This window comes from Cotesia glomerata, linkage group LG4 (assembly GCF_020080835.1).
Source record: "Cotesia glomerata isolate CgM1 linkage group LG4, MPM_Cglom_v2.3, whole genome shotgun sequence".
NCBI lineage: Eukaryota > Metazoa > Arthropoda > Insecta > Hymenoptera > Braconidae > Cotesia > Cotesia glomerata.
The window spans coordinates 13162579-13184872 of record NC_058161.1 but is presented as its reverse complement, the minus strand read 5'-3'; the positions used below and the strand labels follow the sequence as shown (position 1 = coordinate 13184872).

The 22294-nt window shown below is 34.8% G+C and overlaps 2 protein-coding genes across 3 annotated transcripts; one reads left to right on the top strand and one right to left on the bottom strand.

The window, feature by feature from the left end:
- Positions 1-735: 735 nt before the first annotated feature.
- Positions 736-2550, top strand: LOC123263095. Its single transcript, XM_044725632.1, has one exon. It carries the CDS (start codon positions 736-738, stop codon positions 2548-2550), a length of 1815 nt encoding a protein of 604 aa, XP_044581567.1.
- Positions 2551-7344: 4794 nt separating this feature from the next.
- On the bottom strand, positions 7345-22241 carry LOC123263498 (eye-specific diacylglycerol kinase). 2 transcript variants are annotated; one of them, XM_044726313.1, is made up of 9 exons: positions 22010-22241; positions 18884-18982; positions 11650-11788; positions 9830-11579; positions 9009-9159; positions 8581-8904; positions 7790-8062; positions 7558-7721; positions 7345-7484 (listed from the first exon to the last, which is right to left on the bottom strand). In XM_044726313.1, the coding sequence occupies exons 1-9, from the start codon at positions 22165-22167 to the stop codon at positions 7432-7434; spliced, it is 3111 nt and encodes a 1036-aa protein (XP_044582248.1). In that variant the 5' UTR covers positions 22168-22241; the 3' UTR covers positions 7345-7431. The 2 variants fall into 2 exon arrangements, with proteins under 2 accessions (XP_044582248.1, XP_044582247.1); XM_044726312.1 differs by lacking the exons at positions 18884-18982; positions 22010-22241 and adding an exon at positions 16301-18077.
- Between the last annotated feature and the right edge of the window lie 53 nt (positions 22242-22294).

The window sequence follows — 22294 nt, the reverse complement described above, 5'->3', positions numbered from 1 at the left end:
ATAACTAGCTCAAGACATCTTGTGCAAGAATATGAGGTAAGTCTAATGCAAGGTGCATTGAAAAAGTTTCTGACGGATTTTTTTAATCAGAAACTCACAACAGACACTTACCCATCACTTGCTCAAGATTTGCTCAATATCCGTAATTCTCAGTAATTTGTTCATTTCTAAAGCATTTGTTAACCAAAAACTAACAGCAAATGTTGAAGCGTGACTTGCCCAAGATTTGCTCAAGATGCATCATGCATTATATATTTTATAGCACTTTTTCCCCTCCACTACTTGAAGATGTATTGATTCAGTGGTGCTCATTTTAAAATAATTTTGTCTTGATTGATAAAACAGTAGGTCTATACTCTAAAAGGTTAAGCTGAATGAGGTCCACTGATCCTATAGTAAATATAGAAGGGGTAAAATGATGCGAACGGTCATTCGAAAACATTTGATCTTGAGCAGATCTTGAGCAAGTCTTGCACAAGTATATTCAGCATGCTTCTGGCGTCAGTCTTTCTCAAGAATTGATATAGTTAATCGATAAGCATCTTCAGATTTTCTCAATTTCCTTACCCAATTCTCGAGCTATAATCTAGCCTAAAGTACAATTGTTCGACTTGTCAATTTGCTACAAGTATCCGAATCAAGACCCATAGGTAGACACTAACTATCGAAATGGACTTGCTCAAGCCAGCTAAAATAAAAAACTTAAAAAAAAACACATTATATTAGAAGCCAAACATGATAAATCAAAATTTAAAACAAATTTCAAAAGTCGACGACTTATATGTCATCGACCTCGTGATAGTAATCATAGTCATCGGAATCTTCTACATCGTGCTCTTCCCTACACCGCGCATGAGCACCGTAGCATCCCCTCTGAACTACGACATCCAACGCGCCCTAGTAAACCCAAACCTCATCACCCTCCCGAAGCACGCCGTCATCTTCGCGAATTACCGCATCCCGGAGCTTCGCGACGCCACCTTTACCAACAACTTCCTTTCCTCCGGCTCTCTATTAATCCCCGAGCTTTCCTCTTTCGGCATCGCGGTACTCTCCAAGTACGCCGAAGACGGCGAAACCGACTATATACTCGTCGCAGAGCACCTGATTGCGTCCTTGGATAGCGTCCTCCAAAAATTCAAACCCCAGGACCTAATTAACTATTTAAAGCCTCGTTGGCGCGTAACGATCCCACTAACGCGTATGCTTGCGACGTACATGTACCTCAGGGAACGATCTTCGATTTCAAACATCTGCTACCAAAGAATCACCCAATTCATCCCGAACATCAACCAATCAATCACCTTTACGCACACCGGCGCAGATTTGGCGCGCGTAGCCATCCCACGTCTGATGGCGACGTATCTATACGCTCGCAAAACTTTTAGAAAAGAAGTCAGGACCGAAGTCTTCAATTCTTTAAAAAGTGTCTTCAACGTCACACGAATCACCACCGCCGACGTCATAGACGGCGTTTACGCAGATGGAATCTACGCAGACGGCTCCGCAATCAGTCACCGCACGGCGTCATTCAAAGATTTAGTCTCATTAAACTTCTACGCAAAGATCTACTACGCGTTAGGCCGAAGGTCGAACATCAACAGCCTAGTGAAGTCGTTGTTAAACGACGTCCTTCATCCAGAGCTAAATTTCCTACCTTTCGGGCTCTTTACATCAAATTCTGCGTCAGGAACTGAATTACTGATGTCGCTGGATGAGTACAAGCGTACGGCTACCGTGGGAACCAAAATCTTCCCTTTTATTGGCCTGGGAGTCTTCAAGGCGCCGAAGTTCGTCTTCTCTTTACGCGTACAGCGACCTAACATTGCAGCGTTTCAAAGCGAGGCAACAAACTACGCGCTGGGTTTGATCCAGATGCGGAAGATGTTCCTTAAAAAGACGTACGAAGACGTCTGGGGCTGGAAGACGATTAAACACCAGCCTGGTGTGATGATTATGAAGGATACGGAGGCGAAGATTGAAGCCCTGAAAGCTAAAGGGGAGCCGGTCTTCGCTGATGAAGTAACGTCGTGCATCGGACATCTATGTGACGTCAGGGTAATGTTCTGGATCAATAAGTATAAAATCAAACCTATCTTTGGGGAACTTCAGGTGGCTGAGTATGGGGTCTGTACTGATAATGGGCTGGTTTTAAAATATGTGATCAAGAATGTGACGGAGATGGTCATGGTTCAAGTCAAGGATCCTGATGGTGGTCCGCAGGTTAAATTGGGATCGGATTTAGTGTTACAAAGTGACGAATTGGTCGTTATTAAGGAAGGTGAGACAGGAGATGTTCAGTGGAGACAGGTCTTTGATAAAAATCAAGAGCCAAGAAAAATTGAAGTTCAAAAGGGGGTTATGGAGTTTAGATTTGATAATAATAGTTGGAAGGTTGAGGATATTGGGGAAAGTAGGTTTATTGTACGTCGCGGGGCGATTATTGAAATGGCTGGTAGTTCTAGTCCCGATGTTAATGATACATTTTCGTATGATAAGAAAAAGTATCTGAGAAATTCTATTAAGCTTATGTATTATCACAAGAAGTGATTTGGAGAATGATTATTGAGAAATTTGAATTTTTTTTCGACCACTTGTGAGAAGATACGCGATCTAGTGACAATTTTTGGAACTCGAGAAGAAAAAATAGGTTTTGGAGACTGGGGAAGGGCTTAAAGGGATTCTTTAAGTGTAAAAGGGATTAAAAGAGGAATTGATGATAGATTTTTAGGTTTATGAAAAAAAAAATGACTTTTTTTAAGAGTTCAGGTCAAAATGTGAGAAAAATAGTTTATTTATAAGTATTTTTAGGGATTTTAAGGAAAAAAAGTTTTATTTATGACTACTTGCGAGAATAAGCGCCACTAGCGCCATCTAGTTGCGACTTTTGGAACTAAAATTAAAGAAATCGTTTTTGGGTCTAGAATGACAGTAGGAAATGTTTTGTAGCTTCTAGAGGGCTAGAAAAATTAAGTTAAGACTTTTTTTTGGATAAAAACACATTGATATTCAGGCTACAGAATCTAAAGAAAAAAAAAATTAATATTGAAGGCGATAACATGTTAAAAAAGCGAAAAAACCATTTCTTGCAACCACATGCGAGAAGATATGCAACCAGTGGCATCTAGTGGGAATTTTTGGAACTAGATGATAAAAAATAGGTTTTGAAGACTAGGAGAGGTTAGAGGAATTTTGTAAGTGTAAAAGGGATGAAAGGAGATTTGTGATGATATATTTTTAGGTTTTTAGGGAAAAAAATGATTTTTTTTAGAGCTCGGGTCAACATGTGCTCAAAAATGGTTTAATTATGAGTATTTTTGAGGATTTAAAGCAAAAAAAAAGTTTTTTTACGAACACTTGCGAGAATAAGTGCCACAAGTGCCATCTATCGGCGATTTTCGGAACTAAAAATAGAAAAATTGTTTTTGGGTCTAGAATGACAGTAGGAAATGTTGTGTAGCTTTTAAAGGTCTAGAAAAATTAATTTAGGATTTTATTGGGATAAGAAACACATATTCTATTCAGACTAAAGGATCTCGAAAAAAAATTATATTGAAGACGATAACATGCTAAAAAAGAACAAAAAAAGGTTTTTTTGCGACCACATGCGAAAAAAACGCCATTAGTGTCATCTAGTGGTAATTTTTGGAACTAAAATATATTATTTATTGAATAAAACAACACAACTTGTTGAAATCGATTTATTAGATTCTTATACAAGATAATTGTTGTCGTAATTGGTGTTTTTATTATTTATAAATAAATTATTTAGATAGTCATAGTCAATAATAACGTCAATAAACTCTAGCTTGGAAGATCGACCAATGATTGTCCAATATTATAAATATTTCTTTATCATATTTATTGCTGTATAATTACATAAATAATAATAATTTACAGTTAAATAATAATTAATAATAAAAAAAGAGTATTAAATTTTGACTTTCCAAGTCAAGAGTTATATTAATACCGAGGTTGAAGGCAATACTGTGTAAAGGTTATAAATTTGTTGACAAAATAAGAGTCCGAAGGCATTAAGTACAATTTAAGGTGGCAATGCTCTAATAAATAATTATTAATATAATCGAAAAAATTTCCAGGCCCCTCTAGTTAATAGGCTTCAATTTCTTAACCTAGTTTATTAATTAATTAATGTATAATTTATAATATTTATACTCTAGCGTATACACATGATTGTACACAGCAGGAACTATAGTTTAACTACTATACTTTTATATAATTACTTTTAATCAAGTGGTGTTACGTAGGAAGATTACAAAGGATTAATTTTTCTTAATTTTAGTTTTATGGTTATTGAGTGTATGAATTTTTATGAGTTTTAACCGATTTTTGTTTGTAGTTACCGATCTGATATAGGAATCGGCACTTTTTTTTTTATATATCGGTTCCGTAGGACATTCCGGACAAAATGATACCAAAAGATCGGCACTTTTCTAAAAGATCGGTATGGGACTTGTGAAATTCCGCGTTGACACTTTCTTTGTACAAGATTTCAAACCGCGATAACTACTAAACTATTGAAGTTACAGAAAAAAGTTTCAGACAAAAGTTGTAGGGAATTTTATTTTGGACTTAAAAGATCTCTTATAATTTTTTTAGATTTTTAATATTTTAGCCGGAATTTTGATTTTAAATTTGAGAAGAAATTTAGATCCTTGTGAATTCCTAAAAACTTTAAATCGCAATTATGACTTAATTATTGAAATTACAGAAAAAAAGTTTGGGTCAAAAGTTGTAGGAAATTCAATTATCTACAAAAAAAGGTTTCTTTTGGATTTTTCCTAAAATCAATAGATTTTCCAGAATTTTCATTTTAAAGTTTACAATAAAATTTTCAAGTTTATTAAATAATTTTCAATTTATTAATTTTTTTTTTCAAATTGCAATATCTTCTAAAATATCAAAGTAATTAAAAAACATTTAAAACAAAGTTCAAAGTAAATTTCCTCCTCTACAAAAAAAGGTATCGATCAAATTTTCTCCAAGCTCAATAATTTTCCCAGAATTTTCATTTCAACATTCTTAGTGACATTTTAAATTCTCCCTCTCAATTTTTCTTTTCAACCCCGCTATCTCTCAAACTACAAAAGGTCCAAAAAAAAGTTTCTTAAAAAACTTCTACAAAATAAAATTCCCCACAAAAAAAGGTCTCTAACAATTTTTCCGTATCTCCAACCATTCCTCAGAATCTTAACTCGCTCCCTAAAATCACCTTACAAAAATCGTTAATAGTTACCGATCTGATAAAGAAATCGGCACTTTTTTTTCTGAAAATCATTAATATAGATCCTTCTGGACCCGAATCTCCCAAAAGATCGACACTTTTCAAAAATATCGGTAAGGAACTTCCAGTCTCCCCCCACCAAAATTTCCCCCTCCTCATTTTAACTCCCTTATATCTCCGCTCGATCCCAACAAAAGTATGGACATATACATCATTTCACGCGGAATTTCACGCTCTACAACCCTTCGGGCTCTTTTATCCCCAAAAAAAATTTTCTTGATTCCCAAAATCGAATAAATTCATACACTCACTACCAATTAATAATTATTATTAACAATCGATTAATGAATAATAGTACAGTAGTCATAGCAATAGACCGTCTTTTAATAACTAATTGGTGTTCATACATTGATCCCATTTATTATATAAATATTCTGCTAAATTTACTTTTGGCCGATTTATTATTTTTTTTTTTTTTATTATTTAGGTTAGTTTTATTTTTTCTGGTACGCCTTTTTGTGGTCTTCTCATCACACCGTTAAATAAATAGAAAAGGTATTCAGGTAAGTGCAATTTTTTAATAAATTATTCTTTTAAGAGATCCATTTTTTTTATCACGATTAAATTCAAAATTGCCGCTTGTGTATTGCAGCTAAAATTCAAGGTTATAAAAACCCGCGAGAATTTAAAAATCCGCGGGAGATTTAAAAATATTTATGATTTTAATTAAAATTCTATTTTATTAAATTGGTTCTGAATTTTTTTTTTTTAATATATATATATATATGAGATTCTAAAATAATTTCGTTTTATATATATATATATATTTTTTTTTTTAGAAATATATCGATATGTATTTTAATATCTTTCGTTAAAAATTAATATTGTTTTCTCCAAATAAATTTTTTTTTTTTAATTTAACAATGAATTAATCTGATCTGTTAATCAAACATTGTCTTTTCTCACTCCTGACAATAAAAAAGTTGAATTTCTCGCTTTTTTGACGTTTTTACAACACTACTTACGAGAAGAAGCGTCATCTAGCGGTTACTTTTGGAATTAAAATCTAATAATTGATTTTGAGGTTAAAATTGAACTTTAAAATTATTTTGTAACCTTCAAGTAAAAATAAAAGAATTATTTTATATTTATGAAATAAAATTTTTATAAAAAATTCATTTTCTAAGGTTAGGGTTTTTTTTTACTTCACAATTTATAATATTATAGTATCTGTGATAATTTTTAAAGAAAAAAAATGATTTTTCTTACCACATGCGAGAAAAAGCGCCACTAGCGCCATCTAGCAGCGACTTTTGGAACTGAAGTTCAAAAAAGCTGTTTTTATAGTAGAAATTCAACTTTTTCTATTGAAAATTAAATTTAAAGCCAATAATAAAGAATTTTAGAGGATGATTCTAAAGATATGCAGAAAATTCTAGTAATTTTCCCAACTACAATTATGTATATTTTTTTCGACCTCTAATTAAAAATAAATGTATGACAATCCATATCAGAAATTCACTTCTTTTTTCAAAGTACTAATAAAAATTTTTTTTGACTTTTTTTACTCATTAAAAACAATCTTATTTAAAAGCTAGAGCCAAATTTTCTCAAAAAATATTATATTGGAACATATTCCATGAATAATAAGCAAAAAAAAAACGAATTTTTTCTACCACATGCGAGAAGAAGTACCACGAGTGTCATCTAGCGGTCACTTTTGGAACTAAAATTTTAAAAAAGGTCTCTAGACACAAACCTTTACAGAACATTAATTAACCTCTTCTGAAATGCACAAATACAAAAAAACAACGTTTTTTCCTACCAGATGCGAGAAAAAGCGTCATCAGTGCCATCTAGTCGTAAGTTTTGGAACTAAAAATCGAAAAAATGGGTCTAGACTTTAATCACTTGTAGAATGTCAAGTATACTCTTCTAAAATGCATAAATACAGAAAAAAAAAAGTTTTTTGTACCACATGCGAGAAAAAGCGCCATCTATCGGCGATTTTCAGAACTAAGTTCTAAAAAATCATTTTTAGGTCCTTTGCAAAGTCTAGAAGTGAATTTCCAAATATTTTTGAATTTGCATGCATATTAACCGTAAAAACGTTAAGAAAAAACCTAACCTTAACAAAAATAAATAAAATGATAACGATAATGAGTCAGTTAATGGACCTTGATAGGTCAGGGAAGATTCAGTAGCATGTCTTCGGTGTCTAGATGAAATTGTTCTTGACCTAAGAAAATATATATATTTTTTAAACCAAATATATGACTAATATAAAAATATATTTAAAAATATATACTTACTGTATAAATAAGCAGCGAGGTCCCGATCTTCGGACATAAGCGCCAGTTCCCTGGGTGTGTTTCCGTGTCGATCTTTAGCAGTGAGGGTGGCGCCACCTGCGACTAACATGCAGCAAATAGAGCGGCGTTTTTGCTGTGCGGCTTTGTGGAGCGCAGTCTGCCCTCTGGAGGAGAATAAGTGAATAATTAGTAATTTTTGAAGAATTTTATAGAAGTTTTTAGTCATATTTACTTGTCGTTGTCGGCCATATTGAGGATCGATGGAGGGGCGCAAGCTATCAGGTACCGCACGATGTCTTTGTAGCCATGCCTGGCAGCAAGATGGAGGGCAGTTTGGCCATTGGCGTCTATAGATAGCAACGAGTACCCTCGGGAGTGGAGTTCTCTCAGGGATTTCAGGTCTCCTGTTTTGGCAGCTCGGATGATGCCATCTGACGGCTTTTCTAGCAGGGGATTCATTCCTAGCTGGACTTCTGGTGCTAAACTGAACAGTCTTTCGCGAGCACTGTAGAAAAAGGGGTTTTTATTTAGAAAATCGGTTCTAGTTACCGATCTGATATAAAAATCGGCACTTTTTTTTTTATATATCGGTTCTATAGATCATCCCGGATTCGATGGTACCAAAAGATCGGCACTTTTCAAAAAGATCGGTATGGGACTTGCCGAATTTCGTGTTTACACTTTCTTCGAATTAAACTTAAAACCTTGATAACTACTAAACTATTGAAGTTACAAAAAAAGTTTGGGATAAAACTTGTAGGAAATTTTATTTTATACAAAAAAATGTTTCTTATGATTAAAACGTCGAGATCTGATGAAAACTCGATTTTCGAAAAACGGGGTAAAACCAATAACTTTCCGATTTTTGAAAATTTTCAATTTTCTTAGCGGGAAGTTGAAAAGGTTTGATAAAAAAAATTGATTTTTTTATTAAAAAATTAATAATTCCGGTTTATATTTTCAAATGCACGAAAATGCCCTCATTACTTATTTTTCAAACTTGAAAAATTGTAAAGTGCTTACCTGATAAAAGCAGAAGTTGGCGCTCGGTCAGATCTCTCCGGCGCAACAGATTTTGACGAGCTTTGTCTAGGCTTAGGCTCCTTCTTAAGAACATTTTCTTCATTAACCTTATCATTATCATTATCAGGTGAGTGTCGTTGTGTTTCAGTGCTACCCTCTACCGGTACGTCTTTTTCTACAGAATCTTTACTTTTTTGACCCTTATCTACATTACTCTGCTCTAAATTAATACTTTTACCCTCTACATTAATACTTTCATCCGGAATACTTTCAGCTGGCCGTTCCGGCGCCTTCGGTTTGCTCCTCGTACTTGGACATTCTTCGCTACACCAAATTTCATATAAAATCAAACAAAAAATAATTTCAGTTAATTTTTAGAATTTCAGCGCCATCTGCGAAAAAAAATTAATCAAATCAAAAATAGTCACCTTGGCGAGGCGTCTGCTTTGCCAGCTTCTTCAATATTGGTCACAGCAGCGTCCTCTTCTAGAACAAACACCGCTTCTGAGGCGACATCTGTTACATAGTGCAGCTGCTCTTGGGCTCGGTCGATTCTAAAGAATCTCTCAGCTGTACAAGCTGAAAAAAGTATTTTTTAAAAATTTTTTTAACCACTTGCGAGAATAAGCGCCATCAACGCCATCTAGTGGTGAATTTTAGAACTAAAATCTAAAAAAAATTGTTTTAAAGCAAAATTTAAGCTTCTAAGTGTCTGGAAAAAATTTATTTAATTTTTTGGATGATATTTTGATAGAAGAAATAAATTTTTCCACGACTAGAACATATAACTTCACAAAACAACATATTATAGCATCTGTGACGATTTTATAAGAGAAAATAACATTTTTTCCTACTACATGCGAGAAGAAGCGCCATCAGCGCCATCTAGTGGCGACTTTTAGAACTAAAATTTAAAATATCTTTTTTAAGCTTCTAAGCTTCTAAGTAACTTTTTATCATTTGACCCCTAAAAAAAATATTTTTCACTTTTAAATCTTTAGAAAAAAAATTTTTTCTCAGCTAATAGTTGCTATCTTCAATAAACTTCTATTAGTTCCATCAAAATAGCTTTAATAACAAAAAAACCAATTTTTTCCATTACATTAGAGAAACAGCGCCACGAGTGCCATCTAGTGGCGACTTTTAAAACTAAAATATAAAAAATTATTTCTAGGTTCCCTGCAAGGTCTATAACATAGTTTTCAACTAATTTTTGAATTCTCAGCTAAATTTACAAAATTTTACTCACAATCAAGAAAGCAGCAGTTGTCCATATTGAAATCCTTGGCCAGCAACTTCCTGAGCGACTCAAGATCCATAGTAGCTTCAAGATCCAAAGGTTCTGGAGTCAAAGGAACAGCAGCGCCAATCAACCGTTCCTTATCCGAATGATAAGTCTCATAATCCTTCATCTTAATCCTCATAATCTGCAACTTCAAACTTTCCAATTTATCCCCCTGACTCCTGGTCCTGCCTTTCCCCGAGCTTCTTCGCTTAGCCAACATGGTCGCCCTATTCAGCAACTTGATCTCCATAATCGATGGCAGGACCCTGCAAGCTTCTCCATCAACTTGCATAGGAATGGTCCTGGTAGTAACCAACCTAGCCCTACTGCACTGAGTAATACAAGTGCCGTGTCCTCCAGCTTGAAGCAGCGGTAGCTGATAGGTCGTCAGGCCCACCACCTCCAACAACCCGTCCTCCGTAGAAGGTTCCTTGGTCCCGGACCCACCTCCCCAGGGATGGGTCCCGCCCCCATAGGAGGGGATATTCAAAAAAACAATAGCATGGACCCTGTGCTCCTTCAACTTGGGAGTCATATCCTGTCCATCGCACTCCAAGGTCACGAACTCGCTCAAGTCCTTCCACTTCCTCCTGACCAGATCCTTCCCGCCCATCTGGCCGTAGAACATCTTGTTCCTCAGCCTGGAGTTAAATTTCTCCGGATGGGCCTCTCTAGCTTCATGGAACTCCAGAGCAATGTGGGCGTCAACCCCGAGAGAGAAATAATTATTCACAACATTAAGCGGGAGGTTGTCCTTCCCCTTCCCATCGTCCTCCTCCGCAGCGTCAGGGTTCTTTTCAACAGCCACCTCCCACCTGTCCAATAGGGTGGTATCACTGTCCCCAATATTCGAAAGGATCTTCCCTATTGGCTCGTCAGTGTACCCCCCTCCCCATCCAAGAGCGCGAGCCAGATCGTTCCCGGTTCCAAGGGGGAGGACCCCAACAGCCGGGGGCGGAGCTACGCCAATTTGGTCGAGGATTGACAGGACCCAGCCCACTGTACCATCCCCACCACAGGCCAGAACTCGTAAATTAGGGACCTTTTGGAAGAGTTCCAGGCCCATTCGCGGCCCGCCCTGCGTAAGGTCGAAAACCTGTCGGGGGTTTAGCAACCACTGGAATTTTTGGAGGAGTTTCGCGCCCTGATTTCCCCCACTCTTCGGGTTTATAAAGACAATTACGGGCTTGATAGTGGGAGTGGGGATGGGCTTGACCACCCAGATCTTCCCCTGGTCTTTGGGATCACTGGGGGCGACGCTTTTCCGGCGGGTGGAGTCGCCCTTACCAGATTTCCGCTTTCGGGGAGACTTCCGGAGGCTGGACTTAAACAGGCCCTTGCGGGGGAGTTTCACTATCCAGGAGGGCGGGACTATTATCCGGTTGTGCACGCCCAATTCGCAGTTTTCGCCGATTTTTTCGACGTTAAAGCACGCCTCTTTGTTGTGATACGCGGATTTGCACCAGCTGCAGGACACTGCGACGATTTCCTTTGAGGAGAACGAGAGCTTTGACTGGAACGCCTTGGAACAGTTCGCGCACTTTCCTTTTTGGGAACGACGGTGCACCCAGTGGTGCTGGGTTGAAGTTTGTTCTCGGTACTGCCGCACGTCGACGTCGCGGAACGACGACTTGCAGGAGAAGTTAAGGCCTGCGGCGCAGAGTGTGTGGGCCACTACTCGGCAAGCGGCGCATTTCACTCTTGGGCCGTGCTTCTAAAGAGGTTTTAGGTAAATTTATTAAGAGTTAACAATAATTATTATTATTAGGGAGGAGGAGACTTACCGAACAGTCGTTGGCGTAGCAGAATTCTCCTGAAGCGGCTGTCGGGACCCACAAGTGCTCGCCGTTGACCGCCTCTGAGCTCCAGTCTGGGGTCGAACGCAATTCTCGGCTGCTGGATGCCCCTGAATCGCTTTTCCCTCTGGAAATAAGGAAAATTGGGTGTAGTTAACGATCTGATATAGAAATCGGCACTTTTTTTTATATATTGGTTCTGTAGGACATTCCGGACAAAATGATACCAAAAGATCGGCACTTTTCTGAAAGATCGGTATGGGACTTGTGAAATTCCGCGTTGACACTTTCTTTGTACAAGTTTTCAAACCGCGATAACTAAACTATTGAAATTACAGAAAAAAATTTGAGACAAAAGTTGGGAATTTTTATTTTGGACTTATGATCTCTTATAATTTTTTTTTATTTTTAATATTTTAGCCGGGATTTTGATTTTAGAATTGAGAAGAAATTTTGATCCTTGTGAATTCCTAAAAACTTTAAATTGAAATTATGACTTAATTATTGAAATTGCAAAAAAAAAGTTTGGGTCAAAAGTTGTAGGAAATTCAATTATCTACAAAAAAAAGGTTTCTTTTGAATTTTTCCTAAAATCAATAGATTTTCCAGAATTTTCATGTTAAAGTTTACAATAAACTTTTCAAGTTTATTAATTAATTTTCAATTTATTAATTTTATTTTTCGAATTGCGATATTTTCTAGGATATCAAAGTAATTAAAAAACATTTAAAACTAAGTTCAAAGTCAATTTCTTCCTCTACAAAAAAAGGTATCTATCAAATTTTCTCCAAGCTCAATAATTTTCCCAGAATTTTCATTTCAACATTCCTAGTGACATTTTGAATTCTCCCTCTCAATTTTTCTTTTCAACCCCGCTATCTCTCAAACTACAAAAGGTCCAAAAAAAAGTTTTCTACAAAACTTCTACAAAATAAAATTCCCTACAAAAAAAGGTCTCTAGCAATTTTTTCCATATCTCCAACCATTTCCCCAGAAATTCAACTCGCTCCCTAAAACCACCTTACAAAAGTCGTTAATAGTTACCGATCTGATATAGAAATCGGCACTTTTTTTTCTGAAAATCCTTTCTATAAACCCTTCCGGACACAAATCTCTCAAAAGATCGGCACTTTTCTAAAATATCAGTAAGGAACTTCCAGTCTTCCCCCACCAAAATTTCCCCCTCTCCTTATTTTAACTCCCTTATATCTTCGCTCGATCCCAACAAAAGTATGAATTTAAATACATCATTTCACGCGGAATTTCACACTCAACAACCCTCTGGGCTTTTTTATCCCCAAAAAAATTTTCTTGATCCCCAAAATCGAATAAATTCATACACTCACTGCCAATTAATAATTAATATTAACAATCGATTAATGAATAATAGTACAGTAGTCATAGCAATAGACCGTCTTCTAATAACTAATTGGTGTTCATACATTGATCCCATTTATTATATAAATATTCTGCTAAATTTACTTTTGGCCGATTTATTTTTATTTTTTTTTATTATTTAGGTTAGTTTTATTTTTTCTGGTACGCCATTTTTGTGGTCTTGTTGTCACACCGTTAAATAAATAGAAAAGGTATTCAGGTAAGAGCAATTTTTTAATAAATAATTCTTTTAAGAGATCCATTTTTTTTATCACGATTATATTTAAAATTGCCGCTTGTGTATCGCGGCTAAAATTCAAGGTTATAAAAACCCGCGAGAATTTGAAAATCCGCGGGAGATTTAAAAATATTTGTGATTTTAATTAAAATTCTATTTTATTAAATTGGTTCTGAATTTTTTTTTTTTTAATGTATATTTATATGAGATTCTAAAATAATTTTGTTTTTTATATAATTATTTTTTTAAGAAATATATAGACTTTTCTATATATTTCCAAAATTTTCCCCTCTCCTTATTCTAACTCTCTTATATCTCCGCTCGATCCCAACAAAAGTATGGACTTATATACATTATTCCACGCAGAATTTCACGCTCTATAGAGGTGTATACACCTCTATAAGCTCTATTTTTCCCAAAAAAATTTTTTTGATCTCCAAAATCGTAAAAAACTCCCTAAATTCCCAAAAAATTTCTTTTTCACCCTCTCAGATCTCTTCCTGCTCTCTATCTCAACAAAACCCAAGATTATTATACATTAAATCACGCAGAATTTTCTGAAAAACTATATGGCGCCCTTAGTTTTTGAAAAAAAAATTTTCCCAATATAAAAAACCTATAAATCGTCAATTTTTCAAACTAAAATGTAAATTGACTGAACAGAAATATACAAACCCATATTGTATATCATTATTTATTTACAGAGGGGTGAAATATAAAGTAAGAGGGTCGCCTGAGGGACTTAACTTCGTACTCAGTATTATTAACTCAACTCTTTTCAGTCTTTAATAATATAATAATAGGTATTGCTTTTCCGTCCCTCTTTTCCCTTTCTAGCCCTCGAGCTTAATCCCCCGAGCCCGAGCCTCTGTATCCACGAAAACTCTACAATGAATAACGGAATAACTTAGCAACTTGTGTTTTACAAAGTTCGCCAATTCAATTTAGCGACGTTGCTCAACAGTAACCCGCTTTTTTACTAAGAAAACTCGTTAATTTTACTAAACTTATACTGTGTACATTTTGTAAATAGTAATACAATAAGTATTATTATTTAAGGAACATTGCGTTTGAATAATAGCTAATAAAGTTAATTAACTCCAGTAGGGTGGAAGAAAATCGGCGGAACAATAACGATTTCTGTGAGTACTTATCTATCGGGGGATCGAAGGAAATTAAATTACAAGCTGAAGGCTGCCAGGTACTTAATGTCTTTATTTTGGATATAAATAGATGACGTGATTTTATGGATTCTGAGGGTCGGTGGGTACAGATTACTTGACCGATTTGTGTAATAAATTATTGGGGAGAGAAGCTTAGAAACTGCGGAGTTTTTTTTTACAAAAGGGAGTGTAGTTACCGATCTGATATGGAAATCGGCACTTTTTTTTTTATATATCGGTTCCGTAGGACATTCCGGACAAAATGATACCAAAAGATCGGCACTTTTCAAAAAGATCGGTATGGGACTTGTGAAATTCCGCGTTGACACTTTCTTTGTACAAGGTTTCAAACCGCGATAACTACTAAACTATTGAAGTTACAGAAAAAAGTTTCAGACAAAAGTTGTAGGGAATTTTATTTTGGACTTAAAAGATCTCTTATAATTTTTTTTGGATTTTTAATATTTTACCTGGAATTTTGATTTTAAAATTGAGAAGAAATTTTAATCCTTGTGAATTCCTAAAAACTTTAAATTGCAATTATGACTTAAATATTGAAATTACAAAAAAAAAGTTTGGGTCAAAAGTTGTAGGAAGTTCAATTATCTACAAAAAAAGGTTTCTTTCGAATTTTTCCTAAAATTAATAGATTTTCCAGAATTTTCATTTTAAAGTTTACAATAAACTTTTCAAGTTTATTAAATAATTTTCAATTTGTTAATTTTATTTTTCAAATTGCGATATCTTCTAAAATATCAAAGTAATTAAAAAACATTTAAAACAAAGTTCAAAGTAAATTTCCTCCTCTACAAAAAAAGGTATCGATCAAATTTTCTCCAAGCTCAATAATTTTCCCAGAATTTTCATTTCAACATTCCTAGTGACATTTTAAATTCTCCCTCTCAATTTTTCTTTCCAACCCCGCTATCTCTCAAACTACAAAAGGTCCAAAAAAAAAGTTTTCTACAAAACTTCTACAAAATAAAATTCCCTACAAAAAAAAGTCTCTAAAAATTTTTTCCATATCTCCAACAATTTCCCCAGAATCTCAACTCGCTCCCTAAAATCACCTAACAAAAATCGTTGATAGATACCGATCTGATTTAGAAATCGGCACTTTTTTGGATATATCGGTTCTATAGATCATCCTGGATCCGATGGTACAAAAAGATCGGTATGGGACTTGCCGAATTTCGTGTTAACACTTTCTTCGAATTAAACTTAAAACCTTGATAACTACTAAACTATTGAAGTTACAAAAAAGTTTGGGATAGAACTTGTAGGAAATTTTATTTTATACAAAAAAATGTTTCTTATGATTTTTTCATATCTCGATTATTTTAGTCAGAATTTTAATGTTAAGATTCATGATTGAGAAATTTTGATGATTATCAATTCTTAAAAAGTTTTAATTAAAATTTTTAATCAATAAGTTGTCTAACGGAAAAAACTTTTGGGACAAAATTTTTAGGAAATTGAATTTTCTATAAAAAAGATTTCACCGATTTTTCTGTATCTCCAACCATTTCCTAAAATTTTAATTCTTAGATTTATAATAAAGAAATTTTGAACATTATTAATTCCCAAAAACTTTAAATTGGAATTCTAACTAAACTATTGAAGCTACAAAAAAATTTTTAAATAAACCTTGTAGGAAATGAAATTTCCTACAAAAAAAGGTCTTTTTCAATTTTTCAATATCTCCAACCGTTTCCCCAGAATTACAGCCAACATCCCTGAAGACGCCATACAAAATCGTTAATAGTTACCGATCTGACCCAGAAATTGGCACTTTCTTTTCTCAAAATCTTCTAAAATACCGGTAAGGCACTTCCAAAATCAACTATCCTAACCTACCCACCCTCTTCTATCATCCTTATTCGGCAGCAACGCAGTGTATCTCGTCTGTTGATCAGTAGGCAGAACAATATCCACACTTTTCGACCTGGCACCCTGTTGAGGAACCGTGAGGCACCCAGAGTCATCACTTTGGCAGCTTTTAGCACTATTGAAGCACGAATCCACTGAGGCGGCCCTGTCTCTCTTCAATTCCGGCACAGTTAAGAAGATATCCCTGACAACCAATTTCGCCTTTTCAACTTCATCATCCTCCTCTTCATCATCATCATCCTCCTCGGGTCCAAGAATCGCTGGCAATTCAATCAAAGCCTCTTGCCTGGATAACCTCCTGGTCCGCTCAGGGACAAATTCAACCCTGATGCCTTCATCGGAGCTGCCATCAACATCATACTCATCAAAATTCAACAACGTGACCCTGATCTCCGGACTTCCATCTCTAGGTCCTTCATTTTCATCCTCCAGAGCAGACTCGGACCTATCAGAGGCGTCGGACCTGGGTAGGTCATCATCAGCGTCGTAATCATCATTGCAAACCCTCAAGTGGGTGCTACCAGTTGAATCATCATCAGAGTCCTTGTCAGACTCACTTCTGGCCTGAGATAGCTTCTTGAATTCCTCAACGCAGACACAGTGGTAGCAGGCGACCTGGACCAGGAGCTCCTTCCTCACCGACCTGGATGTCGTCCCCAGCAGCGAGCTCTTTTCATACATATCAAATGACCTGGACCTCTGGCTGGTGGCCACCGGAACCTTCAAGGAAGTCCTGATTGGACTCCCGGAACCTGGTCCAGGTCCACGTGTCTGGCGCATTTCAGAACTTTGGTCTAGCCTCTGGACCTCCAGCTGGATTTCATCGAAAGAGGCAGAGCGTACTTGCTTGGGTACCTCCAAGCTTGACTGGGACTTCATTTCTGCTCCCGTAGGGGTGCGCGACCTCTTGAAGGTCGAACGGAGCTTTCGCATTCTGGTTGAACGCTTTAAAGTTGCACGCGGAAACTTTTAATTCCGCTTGTGAGTTTAAATTCCAGGCCATTCTAGCTTTTTAAAGTGGTTGGTGTAATTATTAACATTGGTCGGGTAATTGGTTGTTAATGTTTTTAAGGGTTAAGCTTAATTTTGGTCCCAATTATTGGTTGTAATATCGCGGAATTAACCGATGACATTTTTTAAATGGTATAAACAAAATAATAATACACTTGTAACACTTATCCACGTGTTATCACTTAAAGGGGTCGTCACTTAACACGGGGGTGCTTTTGAAATTGTTGAAGGGTTGATTATTTAAGTGGCGGTATTACGAGATACACCAGTTGGATTATCACGGAAAAAACCTAATGAATGATGACAATTTCTTGGTAAAGACGGAAGAGTACTCATGAGCTTTATAAGGTGGTGGTACGCCGCCCCCGCCCAATGGGTGGTTTACCACCACCACTTGGTAATATACACTGGCAGCATCATCACCATCGATCCAGACGTTATCCTAGTGGTACTAACAGCGACGTAGTTATAAAATTTTGCTGCCCTGCGCTTACAATTGAATTGGTATGCTTACAATTTTCAATGGCTTCGCAGAATATCAAGATGGCGGATTTTTTGGGTTTTTTTGGTTTTAACGCAAGACGATCCACTAACAGAAAGTGGAAAATTTGTGCAGGGTTGGATGGACAGGTAGTTTCAAAATGGCGGGGGTTTTTGTATTAAAGGATACTTGAGCGAATTCGAGGTTTTTTAGTTTCTGCTGGTGGTACACCGCGCGGAATTACTTCGGAAAGTGGATTGAGACTCCGGGGTAAGTTTTTGAAGACTATAACACCCCTGATTTCACGCATGGGCAATACGGACCGGGGTTAGTGTGTGTTTTTGTTATGATATGTTATTATGGTGATCTTGTGATATAGGTCATGTTTCTTGAGGGGTCATTTTTGATGTTCCTTGGGGTGTTTTTTTTAGAATTTGTGATTAATTGGGGTTGTTATCTATGTGGGGTGAAATGATATCATGATGCACGCAATCGAAATTTATTTTTTTGGAGATGTGAATACAGATTAAGGGGATAAGGAGGTGGAGTAATTAATGGATTCACGTGGAATTAATAATTCGGGGATAATTTAATTAGAGATGCTATCTTGGTTTTTTAGCGAGTCTGTTTGTGCAAATTGTAAGGGTCGTTTTTTATTTTAAATTGAGAGTTTCTTTTAGCTAATTACTCTCGAGTTATTTGATATCCTTTCTAGGTTATTATTATAAAAGAAAAATATTTTAAAAACATTTTTAAATACAAAAAATTTATAAATTATAAATTCATGAATTTTGAAGTTCTAAAAAATTTTTATACTTCAAAATTCGCCTAAAAAAATACTTTTTTTTTAGATTCTGTAATTAAAACTTTTTTTAGATCGAGAGCATGTTTTATTTATCAGCCGACATTCATTAACGGACGACTGGACTCAATTTACACGTAAAATATATAAATATATATATATATATATATATGTACCGCCAGAAGACATTTTCGTGCATTTGAAAATTAAAACCGGAATAATTAATTTTTTAATAAAAAAATTACTTTTTTTCATCAAACCTTTTTCTATATGGCACGAGCCGATCTTCCCGGCACACAAAAAGTGTCCCCTCCACGAATTGTACATGCTGTCCTAGCTCCGGTGATATCCCAAGTAACCTACAATGCACACGAGATTAACTAATTATTTTTTTGGTTTTACAAAAAAAAAAAAAATTAATTAAACTCGTGTTCATTGAAGGTTGAAAAAAATGTGTGGAAAAATTTTTTTTTGAAATTTTATTGCTTGTGTCTTGTAGAGCGTAAAATTCCGCGTAAAATGATGTATACAGGTTCATACTTTTAAGGGGAATGAACGGAGTAATAGAGGATTTAAAATAAGGAGAAGGGGAAATTTTGGTGAGAGAAACTGGAAGTCCCTTACCGATATTTTTTAAAAGTGCCGATCTTTGGGTATATTTGGGACCAGAAGGGTCAATATAAACGATTTTGAGAAAAAAAAGTGCCGATTGCTGGGTCAGATCGGTAACTATTAACGATTTTGTATGGCGTCTTCAGGAATGTTGGCTGTAATTCTGGGGAAATGGTTGGAGATATTGAAAAATTGAAAAAGACCTTTTTTTGTAGGAAATTTCATTTCCTACAAGGTTTATTTAAAAATTTTTTTGTAGCTTCAATAGTTTAGTTAGAATTCCAATTTAAAGTTTTTGGGAATTGATAATGTTCAAAATTTCTTTATTATAAATCTAAGAATTAAAATTTTAGGAAAATGGTTGGAGATACAGAAAAATCGGTGAAATCTTTTTTATAGAAAATTCAATTTCCTAAAAATTTTGTCCCAAAAGTTTTTTCCGTTAGACAACTTATTGATTAAAAATTTTAATTAAAACTTTTTAAGAATTGATAATCATCAAAATTTCTCAAACATGAATCTTAACATTAAAATTCTGACTAAAATAATCGAGATATGAAAAAACCATAAGAAACATTTTTTTGTATAAAATAAAATTCCCTACAAGTTTTATCCCAAACTTTTTTGTAACTTCAATAGTTTAGTAGTTATCAAGGTTTTAAGTTTAATTCGAAGAAAATGTTAACACGAAATTCGGCAAGTCCCATACCGATCTTTTGGTACCATCGGATACAGGATGATCTATAGAACCGATATATCAAAAAAAAAATGCCGATTTCCATATCAGATCGGTAACTATAAACGATTTTATATTTAAAATATTCTTCAAGCTATCTTGTTTAAAGTTTACAGATTAAGTTTAGGGAAAAAACAGTCTCTTTGATATAAAGGGAGATACAATTTAGATAAAACAAAAATATGAGTTATATTTATAAAAACAGAATCGATATAGGATAACTGAGCGGTTTATATATATTATACATAAATATAGAGTTAAAAATACATAGATATGGATAGGGAGTGAAAAATATATGAAATAAAAGATAAAACCCCGAGAGCTGAGGGATGACCGAGTTTTTTAAAAATAAGAGATACGATAAATCTATAAGAAAAATAAATAAAATAAAGGTAAGTAAACCCGAGGATTTGTTGAACGACTTTACTCTCAATAAAAGGCTTTGTATAGACTATATATTGTCGATAAAGCTACTGGAAATATAATAATAAGGCATACAAAGGATGTAAAGTGATTACTGAAGATGACAGATCGAGTGACCGGTTCGGTTATTCTTTTGTAAACTTACTTCGCCGGAAAGTTATTCTATAAAGTTATAATAGGTTCATTGTGTCTGAGTAATTGTTGTTTAATTTTTATTTTAAGGGAATTATTGAAAAATTATTTTTGGTATTTTATTACACAATATCGGTTGTAGATACCGATCTGATATAGAAATCGGCACTTTTTTTTTGATATATCGGTTCTGTAGGACATTCCGGATAAAATGATACCAAAAGATCGGCACTTTTCTAAAAGATCGGTATGGGACTTGTGAAATTCCGCGTTGACACTTTTTTTGTACAAGGTTTCAAACCGCGATAACTACTAAACTATTGAAGTTACAAAAAAAAGTTTGAGACAAAAGTTGTAGGGAATTTTATTTTGGACTTAAAAGATCTCTCATAATTTTTTTTGGATTTTTAATATTTTACCTGGAATCCTAATATAAAATTGAGATGAAATGTATGTGGCATCAAACTATTCGTAACGTGATTGGTCGAATATATCATAAGCATGAAAATATATGCAAATGCTACAGTCAGGCGCGCGCTTGCGCGCGCAAATTCAAATTCTAGTTTTGATTTTAAAATTGAGAAGAAATTTTGATCCTTGTGAATTCCTAAAAACTTTAAATTGCAATTATGACTTAAATATTGAAATTACAAAAAAAAAGTTTGAGTCAAAAGTTGTAGGAAATTCAATTATCTACAAATAAAGGTTTCTTTTGAATTTTTCCTAAAATCAATAGATTTTCCAGAATTTTCATTTTAAAGTTTACAATAAACTTTTCAAGTTTATTAAATAATTTTCAATTTATTAATTTTTTTTTCAAATTGCGATATCTTCTAAAATATAAAAGTAATTAAAAAACATTTAAAACAAAGTTCAAAGTCAATTTCTTCCTCTACAAAAAAAGGTATCTATAAAATTTTCTCCAAGCTCAATAATTTTCCGAGAATTTTCATTTCAACATTCCCAGTGACATTTTAAATTCTGCCTCTCAATTTTTCTTTTCAAGCCCCGCTATCTCTTAAACTACAAAAGGTCCAAAAAAAGTTTCCTACAAAATTTCTACAAAATAAAAATTCCCTACAAAAAAAGGTCTCTTACAATTTTTCCGTATCTCCAACCATTTCCCCAGAATCTCAACTCGCTCCCTAAAACCACCATACAAAAATCGTTAATAGTTACCGATCTGAAATAGAAATCGGCACTTTTTTTTCTCAAAACCCTTTATATAGACCCTTTAGGACCCAAATCTCCCAAAAGATCGGCACTTTTAAAAAATATCGGTAAGGAACTTCCAGTCTCCCCCCACCAAAATTCCCCCCTCTCCATATTTAACTCCCTTATATCTCCGCTCGATCCCAACAAAAGTATGGACTTATATACATCATTTCACGCGGAATTTCACGCACTTTCCAATAAAGCCCTTCAATTTCCCCCCAAAAATTTTCTCAAATTCCCCCACCCCAAAATTAATTATTTTACTTACAAATCACCTCCAAATTCCACCGACCTGTAGACTCCATTCTCCAAAAAATTTTCACTATCATTTATCCCGCCCTTTTGTCCTCTACCTATCCCGCAATCTAGCGGGAAATTCAAACATTTAAAACACTCTCTTAAGTTTATTTTCATTTCTTCACACATCGGCGCTCATAATTATTCCGTGTATTTTTCACAAAAGTCTCAAGAAAACTGATCAGGATAAGAATTTACTCAAAAAAAAAACAAATAATAATAATAATAAACCCGTTTTTTGAAGGATGAATTTCAA

What these genes read in the sequence shown, in the direction of transcription:
- LOC123263095 (XM_044725632.1), top strand. Translation starts at nt 736, where the DNA reads ATGATAAATCAAAATTTAAAACAAATTTCAAAAGTCGACGACTTATAT.
- LOC123263498 (XM_044726312.1), bottom strand. Translation starts at nt 17,262, where the DNA reads ATGCGAAAGCTCCGTTCGACCTTCAAGAGGTCGCGCACCCCTACGGGA. An exon ending in CAACTGCTGCTTTCTTGATT is followed by an intron (nt 9,160 to 9,829) that starts GTGAGTAAAATT and finishes TACTTTTTTCAG; the next exon opens with CTTGTACAGCTGAGAGATTC. An exon ending in AATATGGCCGACAACGACAA is followed by an intron (nt 7,722 to 7,789) that starts GTAAATATGACT and finishes ATTCTCCTCCAG; the next exon opens with AGGGCAGACTGCGCTCCACA.